Source organism: Monodelphis domestica, chromosome 4 (assembly GCF_027887165.1).
Source record: "Monodelphis domestica isolate mMonDom1 chromosome 4, mMonDom1.pri, whole genome shotgun sequence".
Taxonomy (NCBI): domain Eukaryota; kingdom Metazoa; phylum Chordata; class Mammalia; order Didelphimorphia; family Didelphidae; genus Monodelphis; species Monodelphis domestica.
Genome location: NC_077230.1, coordinates 188,022,808 through 188,038,611, shown reverse-complemented (window position 1 = coordinate 188,038,611; position 15,804 = coordinate 188,022,808). Strand labels below are relative to the sequence as shown.

The 15,804-nt window shown below is 43.6% G+C and overlaps 2 protein-coding genes across 2 annotated transcripts; both read right to left on the bottom strand.

Annotated features, from left to right (window-relative positions):
- Positions 1-32: 32 nt before the first annotated feature.
- Positions 33-5,539, bottom strand: HOXD12 (homeobox D12). Its single transcript, XM_001368427.4, has 2 exons — positions 2,568-5,539; positions 33-2,280 (listed from the first exon to the last, which is right to left on the bottom strand). The coding sequence occupies exons 1-2, from the start codon at positions 3,130-3,132 to the stop codon at positions 2,042-2,044; spliced, it is 804 nt and encodes a 267-aa protein (XP_001368464.1). The 5' UTR covers positions 3,133-5,539; the 3' UTR covers positions 33-2,041.
- A 2,251-nt stretch (positions 5,540-7,790) lies between these two features.
- Positions 7,791-11,538, bottom strand: HOXD13 (homeobox D13). Its single transcript, XM_001368389.4, has 2 exons — positions 10,612-11,538; positions 7,791-9,633 (listed from the first exon to the last, which is right to left on the bottom strand). The coding sequence occupies exons 1-2, from the start codon at positions 11,381-11,383 to the stop codon at positions 9,383-9,385; spliced, it is 1,023 nt and encodes a 340-aa protein (XP_001368426.1). The 5' UTR covers positions 11,384-11,538; the 3' UTR covers positions 7,791-9,382.
- Positions 11,539-15,804: the final 4,266 nt, after the last annotated feature.

The window sequence follows — 15,804 nt, the reverse complement described above, 5'->3', positions numbered from 1 at the left end:
GTTCGAAATAATAATAATAAAAGAGACAGCAGTCCGTGAGGGGCTCCAGTTGGCGCCATGTATTTATTTCCACTGGAAACGTTTTTTTATTCTTCCGGTTAAATACAAGCTATTGTTTCCGTTACAAAAACATGCAAAACCACTACTAGATAGCCAAAACAAATTAAACTATTCTACTTAGGCAGCTGAGGTTATTCACAGATTTCAGAGCGTTATCACCGGGTCTCAGTGTGTTTGAGGTTAGCAATCCCCATTTAAGCAGCTGAACCACACATTGAAAAGAAATCACTGGACTATTGGAACGAATTCCCTACACTCCATCAGATATTTTTCTTTCTCCCAGTTGGAGGAAAGAGAGTTTGGGAGGCAAGGGAAAAAAAAGAGGAGGCATAGGAATGGAAGTGATTTTCTCTAGCTCTTGGGCCCAAACTTGCTAAGGCATAGAAACAGAAGTGAACTGGGAAAGGACATAGGGTAAGAGAAACATTTGACTGTTCATATTATCAAGGAAACTAATGAAGAAAGTCTTTCTCCTAGAAGAGAAAGAACTATGAGAATAAGAGTTATAAGACACAAAGAGCAAGAGATTCCCCAAAGAGGAAGAGAACAGAAGAGAGAGAAAGGCTTAGGGCCCAAGAGTAGGCTGCTTAATTGGTTTGGGGAGAGTGGAATAGTGGGAGTGAGAGTTAACCTGGGCATGGAGCATCTATCTTTCATGGGGTCTATGATAAGAGGACTCTAACTAGGAAAGAATAAGTGGGTGGGTAACTGAGATCTTACTTCGAGTCCAGCTAGATGCCTCAGTGACCTTGTTTCCATCTCCCAGATTGGAGAGGCCCAATTTCTTCCTTGTAGTATCCCATTAGAGTGACTTTAAAAGGATTACATCTTTCCCTACTGCGACTGGAAAACCATATTTACAGTTAAGACAAATATTCTGCCTCCCTAGGAATGGAACAGAGAAACGGTGCCCTGGAATGGAGCTCATAAAGAGGCTAGACGACTTTGCTTGACTTGTGGGCTTGGATCCCTTGAGGTTCGGGACAAAGCAAGGGAGTAGGTCTCTAGCCAGAAGAGACTGAAGATTGAAGCTAATTTTCACAGCCCCAGGCCCACACTCTCTAGAAGTAGGCTAGTAGCCTACGGGTTTCCTACTTTTTACCCCCAAGAACCACACCTACATACACAAACACAAACCTAAAGGGAGCAAGAAAATAATTTAGAGATTCCTTAAATCTTTCAGGTGTTTTGTTTGCTCCTTCCCACCCACCCCTACACACCCCGCCCTTGGCTCTTCCTCCTGATCCCTCCCCCACTCCCTTCAGACCCGCCTCTGTCCTGCTGCCCCTAGAATAAGGGAAAGCTTTTGTCTCACTAACTGGGCTGGGTCGGATCCGAGGTAGCTGGGAACAGAAACTGGAGTTTCGAGAGCCGACCGAATCTGCTAATAATTCATATGTTCAGCTCACTCTCCTCTTTTTACCCCAGCAGGGGTCTCGAGCTCTCGGGAGGGCTAGGATCTTACAAGGAGCTTTTTCTCGTGAGGAGAAAGGCTTTCTTCGTTGGTTTTCATATGTTCAACTATGACACCATCTGCTGCCAGGTGGGAAAAGGGGAGGGAGGGAGGCTGCATAAGAACAAGGGAACTAACTCAAAGGCAGGTTCCGGGTAGAAATTCCCAAGCCCGTGGTTTCTCTAGATTACGGTTCTCTCATTTCTGTGCCAGCCTCCGATCGAAGGTGGACCAGTTTCTCCCTTTTCACGTTCTATCTCGAGCAGCCCTACAGCACAGCTATTTGGGGTTAAAGCAAAGAAGGGAAAGGCCAAGGTTGGACCAGGCCAAGACCCGCCAGACTCCTAGTAGTAGAGAATTGAGCATGAAGCGAATCCTTTACACTCATTCGAGGAGAGGGCGAGAGAAAGAGGTGAAACAAAAAAATTCTATTCCCCCCTTTCTTCCCACCCCCACCCCCATCGGGACTCTGAGGTGAAATGTGCCCAACCCAGGCCAAGTCCGTGGGAGCGAGGCAATTAGAGCTAGCTAGTAGAGAGTGAGTGCCTGTTCTCTCAGCACCACTCTTTTCTTCTTCATCCGCCGGTTCTGGAACCAGATTTTGACCTGTTGATCGCTCAGGTTCAGTCTATTGGACAACTCTTTCCGTTTCTGACGATTGATGAACTCGTTGAGAAGAAATTCGTTTTCTAGTTCTGCGATCTGCTGCTTTGTGTAGGGCTTCCGTTTCTTGCGGGCTCTCCCCTGGGCCGCCCCCCAGGGCAATCCTGCAACACAGTTCCCCCCCGCACAGCCCCGGGGGCCACTGGTTATCACCTGAGGAACCCTGTTGCCCACCCGTAGCCCATACTGTGCCCAGCCTGGTCCCAGTTCTACTTGATCCTCATTCAGGTCACCCTCTCCATTTCCTGACACTAATCATACATTCACCACCCATCCCTCCCTCCGCAACCCAGCCTGTGACCTGGACCCCAAGGCGCAAGGACAATTTGGGGAGCCTGGGCTATTAGAAGGTTAAGAAAGGAAAATTGGGAGCAGATCCAATGCAATTTACCGTCGGGTGGTGAAGGTCGGAGGCAGGAGGCTACGCTGGCCGCCTGCACTGTCACGTTCAAGTTGAGCGAGCCCTTGGCGTCGTCCTTGAAGCTTGCGGCACAGGGATTCCCTTCCAAAAGAGCCGCTGACCCGTGCACGCTCCGCGCCATGCCTGAGTAGTCGTACTTGGCCGGCTTAAGGCCAACGCCCGGAGCCAGGCTTGGCTCATTGGTGAAAGTCGGCCTGGGACGGCTGCGCTCTTCGGGCCTCGAGCCAGAATCGGAACCATAGTATTTGCCTTGTTCTTCTGGGCCTTCCTTGCTGCCCGAGGGGTGGAGGTTGAGGGCCACTGAGCCTGGAAGGTAAGGCTGGGTATAGCCGCCGAAGGCAGCGTGGCCTGGAGGTTGAGCAGCGCAAGAGCTGGGCGCCGACCAGGGCAGAGAGCCTCGGGGGTAGGAGATGGGAGGCAGAGCCGCCAACTGGCTGCCATTCGCTCTCAGGTTGGAAAAATAAAAGGAGTCTGGAGATTGCAAATTCAGAAGAGACCCCACATACCCGGATCTGTAGAGACTGCGATCGCACATCTCCAACAAAGGACTTCAGCTGGTCTTACAGCAGTATTTAGTTACAACAGGGAATAAGAGGACAGGCTCAAACGATTGGACGAAACTTTGCGTTACAGGTTCTTCAAAGCCGGCCATTCCAGCACCGCCTACATCCCCCCGACTCTATTTTTTTTTAGAGTATTATGATAACACTTGGAATATTAGATATTTCTAATACTCTTTGGCAGGAAAGAAAACATGAGGTTTTCAGATGTGGAAAGGGAGGGTTCTGGGAGTCTCCTCTGGGTCTCGAGACCCCAAGATTGGGGGGTAAAAAAGAGAGCCCAACCATTTGCCCAACTTTCCATGAGGCACTTTCATTGGGCCCTCTGATTGGCGTTATTTTCTCTTCATCCCAGTCTAGTTACTTGGAGCCTGGATTTCTTTTCATTGCTTTCCCATACTGTTTCCTAGCCTGCTCTGTAAAGAGTGCCACTGGGCCCTGATCCACATCAAGATATACCATAAGGGCAAGGGCATTCGACTGACTTTTAAAAAATGATTACTAGTGGCATTAAAGTGTGCTGAACTGATCACATCCCTTTAAAAGTCACATCTGCACACTTTCAGGGAGATTCTGGAAAAGATCGATTTGGTTCATTTTCCCTTTCATTATCTAATGCCAGGCAACATAAAGTTAATTAAAGACCCAAACGATCCTCCTCTACCCAGGGTCATTAGTCTGGCCAAAGTTTACAGTGTACAGTTAATGATGCTTTGTAACATTAGGAATGAGAGTTTACATTCGTCTGTTTGGGGATTTCTTTCCCAGATTGGGAGTATCTGAAGCTTTCCTATTCTGACTGGAAATCTCTGTTGCCCCAGCCTTGGAAGGAAATCCTCATCCATACTGCCCCACAAACCAGGAGTTTTCTTTGGATTTCAGAGGGGAGAAATGACTCTCAAATTTAAAAACAGAACCAGAGAATCAAGTTCTCCAAAGATGGAGGGGAAATAAAAACTTTAGAGGAAAGAACCAGGGTAGTTTGCTCGAGGGACTGATGGATTCACTAATTGCTCCAAACGGCTTCATTTCCACCTCTCCTCTGGGTCTTCCTCTCACTTTGGCAGGGCTGGAACTGAATTGAAGAGTTGAAGAAACTGGGACTGGGTTGCCTTTGACTTTCGGTGGAAGATCTCATGAAGCTAGAACCTTCAAGGAAAGGTCATCTGGCATGTAGGGTTGGCATGAGTGAGATTCAGAGAGTCCCAGAAATTAGAGAGACTGGTGATGGCCATCCACGGCAAACTGTCCAGGAGTGGAAAACCCCGGACAGGAATACAAAATGAACTGAGGGATTGCAGCTTAGGGTGACCCACGGAGCAAGGTGATCAGAATGAGGATCCTGGCCGGCATTCAGTGAATGTGGCTGGAGGGTAAAAAGAATCAGTCCAAATGAAGCAGAGCCCCACGGTATCCTTGGGGGGAAAGGCAGTGAGCTAAGGCATATGAACATTTTCAAGACGTTACTCTCCTCCTCTAAAGATTCAAGGCAGCTGGGTTTGCATGAGATGGAGTTAGATCTGTAAAGCCAAAGGGCGGGTCTAGGGGGTGAGTGGGGCTGTGTATCCATTTGTAAACAGAAGGCAGGTCTGGTGATGCTTCCAGTTGGGCCAACGTGCCTGCGGAGACTAGTTTCTTCAGAGTGCCCCTACGTTTGTCCCTGTGTGGGATCAGGTCAGGAAGGGATAGGCAGGACCTTTTAGGTTAGATGTGGATCGACCCTGTCAGGAAGGGGATCTCCTTGTAACAAAGCGGCCCCCACCCCATCTCCTTTTTCAATTTCCAGGACCCAGCTCGGAAGTCAGCTCAGTTCCGACTGCTGTCTCCTGAACCTCCTCTGCAGGCACAACTTCTTCAGTAACCAAGCCTGAATGTTAAAAGCTCCAGATGAAAGGCAAAGACCACACAGGAGTCGCTGGAGGGCAAGGTTGACCACCGTTAGCCTCGTTTATTGTTTGTTATGTCGACCAATTGGGCAGCTCTTAGGAACTCATTGGTTTCCTCAGACTTGACTAAGGCCTGACCAAAACATCCAGGTATTCTTTAAGATCTTCAGAAGCTGGATCTCCACAAGAAGGAAGGGATCTATTTTTCTTGCCTCATCTCGTCTTCCTTCCTTCATCTCCGAGATTGCCTAGGCAGGAGCTTTAGTTCCATTGCATCTTGATAGAGGATGGCCCGGAGACGCTCTGGACCTTTAATCCTTAATCGGAAAAAGGACACCCTTCTAACTTGCTCTACAAGCGCTAGACAGCCCCGACATCTCGTACTTTAGGAAATGCGCCCACGCTAGTTAGCCACAGCTTGATAATAGAGCCTGAGGGGCCCAGGAGGAAAGGACAGGCAGGATTTCTGCGCAGGCCTTGGGCCCATGCCCTCAAAAGTAGCAGGCCAGGGCTCAGCTGCCAAGCCGAACCCTGGGTTAGGTGTATGTTTCTACAAAGCGGCAGGGTCTGCTCCAATTAAGTTTAGGATTGGAGGAATTTTATTATAACTAAGAAACAGTGTTGAGGGGTAGGTGCATTATGATGGTTAGCTCTTGAAAAGATAGTGTTTAAAAAGTCTCTTTGCAAGTAAATTAGATTAAAAGCAAGTTTACAGATAAAATAAAGACAGCCAGACTTCACAGTCCCGGGAACTTCTTTCTTAGGTCCTCGAATATCCCCTTTTCCCTCAATCCCCACCCCCTACTCCTCCCGCCCTGTTTATTTCTTGTTCTAGTTTATTTTTAAAATAATATTTTCAGGTAGAAAATAAATTTCCTGCTTCCTGAGGAAGGAGAGAATGCTTAGGTTTCGGGGGGTGGGTGGAGGGTCGAGGGGGATAAGACCGACCTAGACTGCAGTGAAACTTTGGAGACAATATCGGGTTGCTGCACAGAGCCTCCTTTCTAATCAATGCCTCTTATTGTCCAGGAGGTGGCAGAATAGCTCTATCCCAGAGCTCAGAGCTTTGCGAGGTTTAGCAATACACGGGTCAAGATCAATGGTAAAGGGCAAAACAGCTGTCTCACCCTCCGAGACACAACTCGGACCTGGAACTTCGACTGCTGCCCTGTGGAAAAGGGTCGAAAGAGTGGGGGAGGTGCGAGAGCAAAGAAAGAAGACTCCGCTCAGACTGGAGGAACCCGAAGTTTGAAAGGAGATAGATAACCTACTAGCAGCTAGGAGAGTGGAAACAGACTTGCAAGGTCCTTGTGAATCCCTTGCCGAAGCACATTTAACTGAAATTCTGCGTCACACATACAAACAGTCCACTGTCTCTTTCACTTAGTTGATATAGCTTTTAGACTTCCTCATTGAATTAGGCATTATCCTCTAGCATTTCAAGCTGCAGACTTGCAAAAGAATACTTCTAGAAGAGGGTTGCCTGTGTAAAAGCTATAGACACATGTTACACATTCTAGTTAGGTCCATATGTACTCAAAATAGTCTCTCTCTTTCTCTCTCTCTCTCATCTCTGTCTCCTTCTCTTCCTCCGCTGCTGATCTTCCCTTCTTTTACTAACTAAATTTCTCTTTCTCTCTTCCCACTGTAATTCAGGATATAAGAGAACCTGCATATAAATAGCAAACACTTCATCTGTTATTGATTTAGCCGTCAATTCAAATTCCATTGTAAGGGTTTTGAATGCAGTTTTAATTTCAGACAAGCCTGCAGTTCAATGTCTTGCTAGAGTAAACTGAAATGTAAACTAGAGATCTTGAGCAGAGGTGAAACTGAAACATAAGGCAAGGCCAGAAAACGCTGGGAAGTACACACACAAAAAAGATATAGCTTTTTTTTTTTCCCTTGGAACATATGCTGTGAATATTTTTGTTTAAGGATGAAGAACAAATTGGGGTGTAGACACGAGAAAACAAGATTGTGTTAGGATGAAAACACATCCCTCTATAGAAAATTAACAGAAAATGTCTTTGAACTCTTGAATCAATGGCATCCCTCATTGAAAGGATTAGGCCTGGGACAGCCTTGCTCAAAAGCCAACAAACAGACTTGTAAGAACAGAGACTATGTTTTCTCCAAACCGTTTACATATGTATACATATGTATTTATATATGTTTGCGTTTTTTCAAGAACCCAATTAATATTTGAGGGAAAAGGTAATGTAGTTGTCTGCTTTCCATTCACTTAAAAAGGAATAAAATGAGAGAAGCAATGTTGAACAAAATGAAAGTAGTTTATTTTTCAGAGGCATTTTGCAGTGTACTGTTACTCAAAAGAGGAGGCAAGGACCTTAAAACAAATAAGGAAACCAACTGATTTTGTACCTAGTGCTTAACAGCTAAAGGCCATCAAGTTCTTCTAAGGTTATTTTTCGGAGTAATTAATTACTTTTTGCTTGGAAGAGAAAATCATGTTAATGCCTAACAAATGAATGCATTTCTAGAGTGTCTAATTATTATTTCAATCTTCATTTGCCATTTGCAGGCCGAATAGGCCTTTTATATTTGCAATAGAATAAAATGAGGGAGACAAATATTGTCTTTTCCAACTAGGGACATTTTAAATAAAGATTTTGTATCTAGAATATTTATACCCACCTTTTGGTCCATTATCTAAATCAGAGAAGATTTTTATTCCCAAGTAAAAATCTCTATTTGATTAAAAAAAATACAAACTGAGGTCATGGTTATTATTGAAATAGAAAATTTTTATTGGAGATATTTTGAGCTGAATTGATTTTTAAAAAAGATAATTAAATTCAAGGCAAGTTTGTCTGGTATTTCAAACATCATTGTTAGTTAAAGCTGAAGGAGAAAAATGTGGGGGGAGGGGAGGGTAGTAGAAGTGAGGAGGAAAGAGGAAAACACACAGGATCTGATGTGACTCTTCCTCACACTGGTGATCAACATGTTCAGAGAAATAGGCTATTAAAATAAATATGCATAGTTTGAAAGACAACATGGTTTTATAATAAGATGCCAACTTTATAAAGTAAGAATTTACAGAAAAAGAAAGTAATGAGATTTTTTTTGTTTGTTTGCTAAGTTTCTCCCTAAAAGTAAAATGATAGCAATTTGTCTAAAACATTGCATTGATAACACAGATCATAGTTGTTGTTACTTAAAAAAATAATTTTTCAGGTATATAAATTATCCAATAGTTCAAAATTCATTATTTATTGTTATTTTCCTTAACACCCGTTTATTCTTGGAACTTAAGAGTTCCAGGGTTTTTTTTTCCCCTTTTGTTAGAAACTTTGAACCTCTGTGAGAGGGGGAAAGTGTTTGTTCAAACAAACTTGTTAATATGAGGGCATACTATACATAAAAATACACATGTCTACACGCTTATCCAGCATGTTCTATATTGAAATAATGATTAAACAAATCTGTATCTATATCAATTGAGTCAATCTTAACTATCTGGAAGGAAAGAGCAATGAATATTAGCAATATATAAAATCTTGAAAATGCAACTGTTTAAATCACTGTACCTGGTTCAGAAGAAATAAAGGCATCTACAAGTACACATTACACTCTTATTTTAAGTTAAAATTATGGAATTAATCTGCTATATGTATTGAAACTCTTTGGTAAAACCTGTCAATTAACAGTAAGATCTGAAATCAGAAAGATGCTCTTGGTGTCAATATTACTCTAAATCTTATTTCTTAAGTTGGAAATTTAAAACAAGGACAGCACCTTCAGTTTCCAATATTTAGACCCACATTCAAAATACAAAACTACCTTGTCTTGGCAGTTTCTGATGGCCTCGCATTGGGTTTTAATGATTTCATAAGTCAGTGATAGGCCATGAATGATTTGAAATCATTCGACCATGATGATTTATGAAAACAAACATAGGAACAAGTGCTGGCACTATTTTTCAAGTGATAAAAAAATGACAACAAAAATAACTAAAATCAAAATAGTGAATCCAAAATTAATGGTGGGAACTGTTAAAAAATATTCAGTCCTTTATACTGGCCTGGAGGGAGAAACAGAACATCAAAAATAATAATAAACAAAACAGAAACCAACAAGAGCGATAACAACCCAAAAAGAAAAGGAACTACAAAGTCAAGTTGGGCAGCCTTATGTTTTAGATCCAAAATGCGATGGAGGATCGAAAAACAATTCACAAAATTTCGCCGCTGCTGGCAGAAAATAGGTGGGGGAGGGAGGAGGAATTAAATATATATTCAAGTTTTTCCAAAAGTTTCTAAGAGGAAGATAACATAAGGCCTGTGAATGAAGCATATTTGTCCTTAGCTCGGAATCAGGAGACATTGTCTTTGAGTTTGGAGACTATTTTCTTGTCCTTCACTCTTCTGTTCTGAAACCAAATGGTCACTTGTCTCTCAGACAGGTTTGTGGCTGCGGATATCCTTCTCCTCTTGTCCTTGTTAATGAACTTGTTAATGGCGTATTCGTTCTCCAGTTCTTTCAGCTGCAGTTTGGTATATGGCACTCTTTTCTTCCTTCCACGTCTGTAGACACACATATCAGGCTGGTTTAGAGCTACATCCCCTATTGTAAACGACATTATGTGGAAAAATTAGACTTTTATTACAGGCGTTTAAATCGCAAATGGGTAAGTGCGAGAGTCCTGCATGGGGTAGGGGAACAGAGATAAAGAATGCCAGGTTGTTTCCACTTTATAATTATTTACACGTTATTAAAGAAAGATTATTTGCACTTCAAAGTGAAGGCTAATTTGATGGATGTTATTGTTTCTCAAACAGGCATCTTAACAAGCCTGCAATTTTACGGTGTCTTTTTAAGAAGTTTTTTCATATGGACAATTTCTACGCAGGTTCTGATATCTATATGGACACACACAAAGGCCCATCTTAATGACCTTATGTGTTTGATTTCCTGGTATTATGGTGTGTGTGTGGATGTGTCTATGTGCTCTGTCTACAAAGCAGCATTGAAGCCACCCTGGGACAATTATTACTCTGAAAGGGGCTAGGAAAATTTTTTCCTTGTCTGCTAAGACGATCAAATACAACCAACGGCACAGGGATCCAATCAAAACACAACACTTTCCTTTGAAAATTATATACAGAAATACAGAGAAGACAGAAGGAGAGGGAAGGAGGGAGAGAGAGAGAGAGAGACAGACAGACAGACAGACAGAGACAGACAGACAGAGAGAGAGAGACAGAGAGAGAGACAGAGAGAGACAGAGTTAAGACGACTGAACCGTAGAACCACCGTAGGTTGGGACTGGTTCCAGATCTGAAATTATGAAGTTACAGAAGATCTGGTGCAAACCATACCAACCTCTAAGATGCCTTAAAAAGAAGTCCTTGATCAACCTGAACCATCGATACTTAAGGAGAAGTGGGAGGAGTTGGGATGTCGTGACAATCAAAAATTATATATGAACATATGGCTATCAATCATTCTCTCTCTCTCTCTCTCTCTCTCTCTCTCTCTCTCTCTCTCTCTCTCTCTCTCTCTCTCTCTCTCTCTCTCTCTCTCTCTTTCTCTCAGCCGTACCTGGAAAGGAAGATTTCCAAAAATGTGAGCTCTGGGATTGGTCTTTAGCACAGTAAACCTGACTGTTCCAGCCATTCGCCAGAGTCCAAGACTGATAACCCTCCATAGATATGTACGTTTCGTGTCTCGGTTCCCCTGAGCCAAAGGTGGAGACCATGTCTATATACCCGGGGACATGCTGGTAAGGGTTGGTATAGCCCTGGTAAAAGGACACTTCTTTAGCCCGGGAGGGAACTTCGTTGGTTGGGACACTGGTACTGGCCAGGCTGGAGACGTCCATGTATTTTTCCACGGGGAAGCCTCCCAGAGAGGCGTGGGGGGAGGACTTGAGTGCGTTCTGTTGAATCCCCACGCCGTGGGACATGCGGCAGCTGTAGTATCCATTGCCAAAATGATAGCCGTAGCCCAGCGCTGGGGCGGCCGGGGGAGCTGCAGCTGGAGTCGGAGCCGGAGTGGAGCCTGGACAGTCCTTGGTAGGGGGTGCCTCGGGACGAGCTGCAGCAGCAGCCGCTGCCGCTGCTGTCGAGGAGGAAGAGGATGAGCCAGAGCGTTCTGCAGCCCCGGGATAGGAGAAGCCCGAAGCCGCTGCCGCGGCCGCTGCCGCTGCTGCAGCCGCAGCCGCAGCCCGCCCAGAGTGCGCCCCAAACACGGGTGAAGGGAGGAAGCCGCGGCACTGCCCCGCAGTGGCGGCCGCAGAGGAGGGGGCACCCCCGCTGGCCGCACCGCCGTCCGCTCGAAGTCCATCCATGTCCCAGCTCGCAGCCCGGCTCATGGCCTGGCCCGGCCTGGCCCCGGCCTGGCCCCCGTGCTGGACACCATGGCGAGATGAGTGGCTTTCCGCCTCCCCTTCCTCCCACTCACTTTGGCTCCCGCCCCCTCTCTCTCTCTCTCTCTCTCTCTCTCTCTCTCTCTCTCTCTCTCTCTCTCTCTCTCTCTCTCTCTCCCTCTCTCTCTCCCTCTTTCCTCTCTCTCTCTCTCTCTCTCTCTCTCTCTCTCTCTCTCTCTCTCTCTCTCTCTCTCTCTCTCTCTCTCTCTCTCTCTCTCTCTCTCTCTCTCTCTCTCTCTCTCTCTCTCTCTCTCTCTCTCTCTCTCTTCCCCTCTCTTGTGCCTCCCGCCCTCCTGCCCTCCCTCCAACAGGTTAGCTCATTGCAGGACGTTTATAAAAACGAAGTTCAGGTTGGGAGGGGGCCAGGACTACGGCTGGGGGCCGGCTCCAGATTAGAGTGTAGCTGCCGAGGGTTGAACCATTGGCTGCTCTAGGACACGTGGGGGCAGCGGTGCAAGGGAGCTAGAGCTGCTCCCAACACCTCCCCCCCACCCCGAACCAGTCTAGACCCACCCCTCATCCTATTTCCGCCTCCTTCTTCCACCCTTTCTCTTTGAGCAATCATTCTGCACCCTGCCCCCCCTCCCTCCCCACGCCCCAGTCCTTGACCAAGGCGTTTGCTTCCCAACAGCACCAAGCTGATTATATCCCGGCTCCTTTTTGTGACTAAGGCCCTGGGGCCTGAGTTTTTCATTTTGTGTTTTCAGATTTCCTTGGCTCTACGGTCGGCGAGTTACTGAATAAAAGAGAAGGACGACTTTAGGAAGAAGAAAAAAAGTTTAATTTTCCACCATGTTGTCTATTTCTACTGGATTACTGGATTTCGTATTCCGAATGGCCAAACTGTACCATCCTCTGTGGGACAAAATTGCTTCCTTCCCCATCCCATACACTTGAATAGATATCGAGCATGCCTAGTTGGGCATCAGAGATATCCACCGTCCACTCGGACGCACCCTGTTGAGATGCACTTCCAACATAACGTAAGGGGGCTCCTTCATGGACATTTATAATCTAGGAGTAGACTTCGCCTTCGACAATTCTCTCATTTCCATTTGTCCCCAATTCTGGGAGTCATTTGAGGAGAAGAACGAACCTCTTTAGGATTTATTCCCCACATTATTACAAAGGATTGCCATAGCTGCTGTATTGTCATCTTATCACCCCTTCACATTATAGACACAAATTCAGTAGGAAATTTCATTTTCTCAGAAAACTTGCTTCATTTTCTTTTCACAACTGTGAATGGGGTACTCTATATGTGGGAAATAGAGAAGGAAGTAGAGGTTTTCAAATGGAGAGAAGTCCAGAGCAACGACCCCGACTTTACGGCCCTCGGCCCTAGGGTTAAAACTCTAGCAAATAGATCTATACACCGGACCAAGAAAAGTCACATTTCCCTGGGGTTGGGGATTAGGAGCTTTCTCTAAATTAATGTATTCTGTGCCTCTGAAATAAAGCTTAAAGCAAGACACACCGGCTCTGTGAGCATGATTTAAACACCAGCTGAGAAGATTGGTTTCTGTTTGGAAAGTTTAGCGTAGCTATTCCTCGAAAGTGTCATCCGTCTTTGGGAGGGTGCATTTGATAGGCAGCCTAATGCTGGTGTTTTAAAGACTGTACACACGAGCTCCAATGGGAATTGGGTGGTGGTAGTGTAGGTATTGGTCAGTGGCCCGAATGTCACCACTTTTCCCACTTTCCTTTGACATAAACCCTCTTCAGTCCAGCCCATTTCCATGCAAACCCATTTCACTAGCCTTTGATTGGCCGGTGCCTACTTGTTGCACACTCCTACTGCTACTGGACATAAGAGAAACCAAAAATATTCCTGTCATCCTCAGTTGCCGAGAAAAGGGGAGATATTTCCTCAAAGAATAGTTGGTTACATTGATCTTATTTTGTATGTCGACACGCATAATGCAGTAACCATAAAAGCCTCAAATAAAGGAGAAAGTTATGAGAGGAAAGGGTGAGAAAGAGAAGGCAGATACTCTTTTTGAAGTCCTAGCCATGTTCATTATCAAATCCCTGGCCGGAGGCGGTTGGCGTATTTGCTGAAATTCGACAGGATTTGCAGTTTGTTTGGCGACTTGTACTGAGAATGCCGACAGCTGGCTTTCGAAAAGAAGTTACTGACTTGTTTGGGGAAATGAGTTGAAGAAAGACTACCTGGTGCCAATATTTACAATCTCTAATACCTATTAATAGTAAGAGATAGACGGATATATGGATGACATTTAAACCTCATCCATTTTAATCAGCAGCTAAGAAATCCGAAGTATCAGAAAGAATACAGGAAACCCCTTTCTAGCTGCAATGACACCTACATTTTTCTTTTCTTTTTCTCCACCCCCTCACTTCTTTCTTTCGTTCTTAGTCACTATTCTTATCCAAGAGTATGTGTGTATATTTACAAAATAATTTGTTTCTTTGAATGCAAAGACTTATATGCAAATATCATATTTATAACAGCTACTGTACTAGTCAGCAAATTAATTCCGAAGTTCTGAAAATGAAGTCATTAACTGAAATGTTGTCTTTTGGGTCTCTGCTATATTTTTGCTCTGATACACACTATAATGACTATGTCCTAAAACTAAGAGTTTTTAAAAATCGTTCTTATTTAGAAGATTTTATTTCTTTTCATTTTATTATCCAGGCAAGAAAGTTAAGTTGCCCTACAAAAAAAGGCTAAATTCTATTCTAGGAAAATAAGATTTGCCAGTTCGATTCTCAGCCAGTGCCTGATGGTTTTACTCTGACACAATGTCAGTTTTCAATAACTTCAATAATGTACTTAGTCGTTTCAGAGAATGTATGTGGAACATGGTGACAGTGGTAACAGTTTATAGAAGGTATATAAAAACACAGTGTCTGTGATAATGACTACGAAGTAATTTTCCTGAGATAGACATTTGGGAGCCAGAACAAGAAATTTGGGTGTCAAAAATAGTCTCACAAAGTGTAGACTACTTTTAGTTTCTTGCTGCAACAATAGAGCTTGTATCTGTACCCAAATATTGCTGTGAAATACAGGACCTCCTGTGAAAACGACATAACACAATACAACAAAACCCAGCCTCAGAGCAATCTAGTAACTGTTTAGTTTCTGAATACATAATATTCATTTTTACATTCATATGTATATTCACAAAATATATACACACATATCACAGGAGAGGTATTTAATGGTATAATCTTGGTTACAATCATTTAAAGAGGTTCTGTGTGGTGTTTAATAGAACATTGACTAAGAATTTAGGGAGATTTATTTTGACCTTAAATACTCAAGCTTTAAATGTAATCAACATAGGGAATTAGTAAAGGCAGCAAATCACCTTCTCCTCAAGAATCCTCAAGCCAATCTCCCTTAATTTATACACTCCCCACCTTTTTTTTTTGTTATTCCTCTCTCCTAAAATCACACTTATGTTTTATCAAAGATTTCCTCCTCTTTCTACACATAGACTCTCTCAAAACACTTTCTTGCTCAGAGGAAAAACTATCCCCCAAATATCCTCTATTAAATCTGGCAATCTGTTGGCAAAGGATGTATGTGAATACTTTGATGAAGATAATGATAATAATAATCCCATTACAGTCTTGAGGTTGTGTTAAAAAAACAAACAAACAACAAAATCTAACCTAACTCCCTTTTTGAAAGTATTTCAGTTGATTATTGATACAGGGGAGACATCGGGTTTTCTATTGACTTCTCAAGTGAATAAAAAAGGAATTGCAAGAGAACTGTGCCAGCCAAAGTCCTTCTATACACATGCTATAGTTAGCTCTCGCTAATTTTTCTCTCTTAAGGCAAAAGCCTGGTTTTATTTCTAGGTAAGGTTGAATCTCTAAAACAGTTAAGGTGGTATGGGGAGAATAAAGAAAGAAAATGTCAGGTTGAGCAAGGCGATCCCAGACAGAATCTTTGTTGTTTAATCCAGTATTAATGTGTTCTATCTCAAAACTACATTAAGCTCACACTAGTCACCCACCCTGTATGGACCTTTAAATAACTGCCTAATTGCTAAGATGAATTAAATGCAGATGATTATCTTAAACTACAATTACTATCTACAAGAGGACCAAAATATATAGGCAAATGAATTAAGGAGTGGCAGTTTTCTGCCACTTGTGGCTTCTTGGAAACAAGATCATATGCCCTTAAATGATTTGAGGGTCATTAACTACATCAAGATATAGTTGCCCTCTGATTTAAAAAAAACAAACAAACAAATCATTGGTCTTTAAAAGCTATTTTCCTTAATTCCTGCTTCCTACAAGTGCTAGCTCTGACTGTTCTTGCAGCTAGTAAGTAGAAAGTAAGTGACGTGTGTGAATATTTGTGTGCATATAAGAACACA

Excerpts from the sequence above, each read along its gene's own strand:
- HOXD12 (XM_001368427.4), bottom strand. The coding sequence starts at position 3,132 with ATGTGCGATCGCAGTCTCTACAGATCCGGGTATGTGGGGTCTCTTCTG. Across the intron at positions 2,281-2,567 it reads CCGACCTTCACCACCCGACG|GATTGCCCTGGGGGGCGGCC; the intron begins GTAAATTGCATT and ends ACTGTGTTGCAG.
- HOXD13 (XM_001368389.4), bottom strand. The coding sequence starts at position 11,383 with ATGAGCCGGGCTGCGAGCTGGGACATGGATGGACTTCGAGCGGACGGC. Across the intron at positions 9,634-10,611 it reads TTGGAAATCTTCCTTTCCAG|GGGATGTAGCTCTAAACCAG; the intron begins GTACGGCTGAGA and ends CGTTTACAATAG.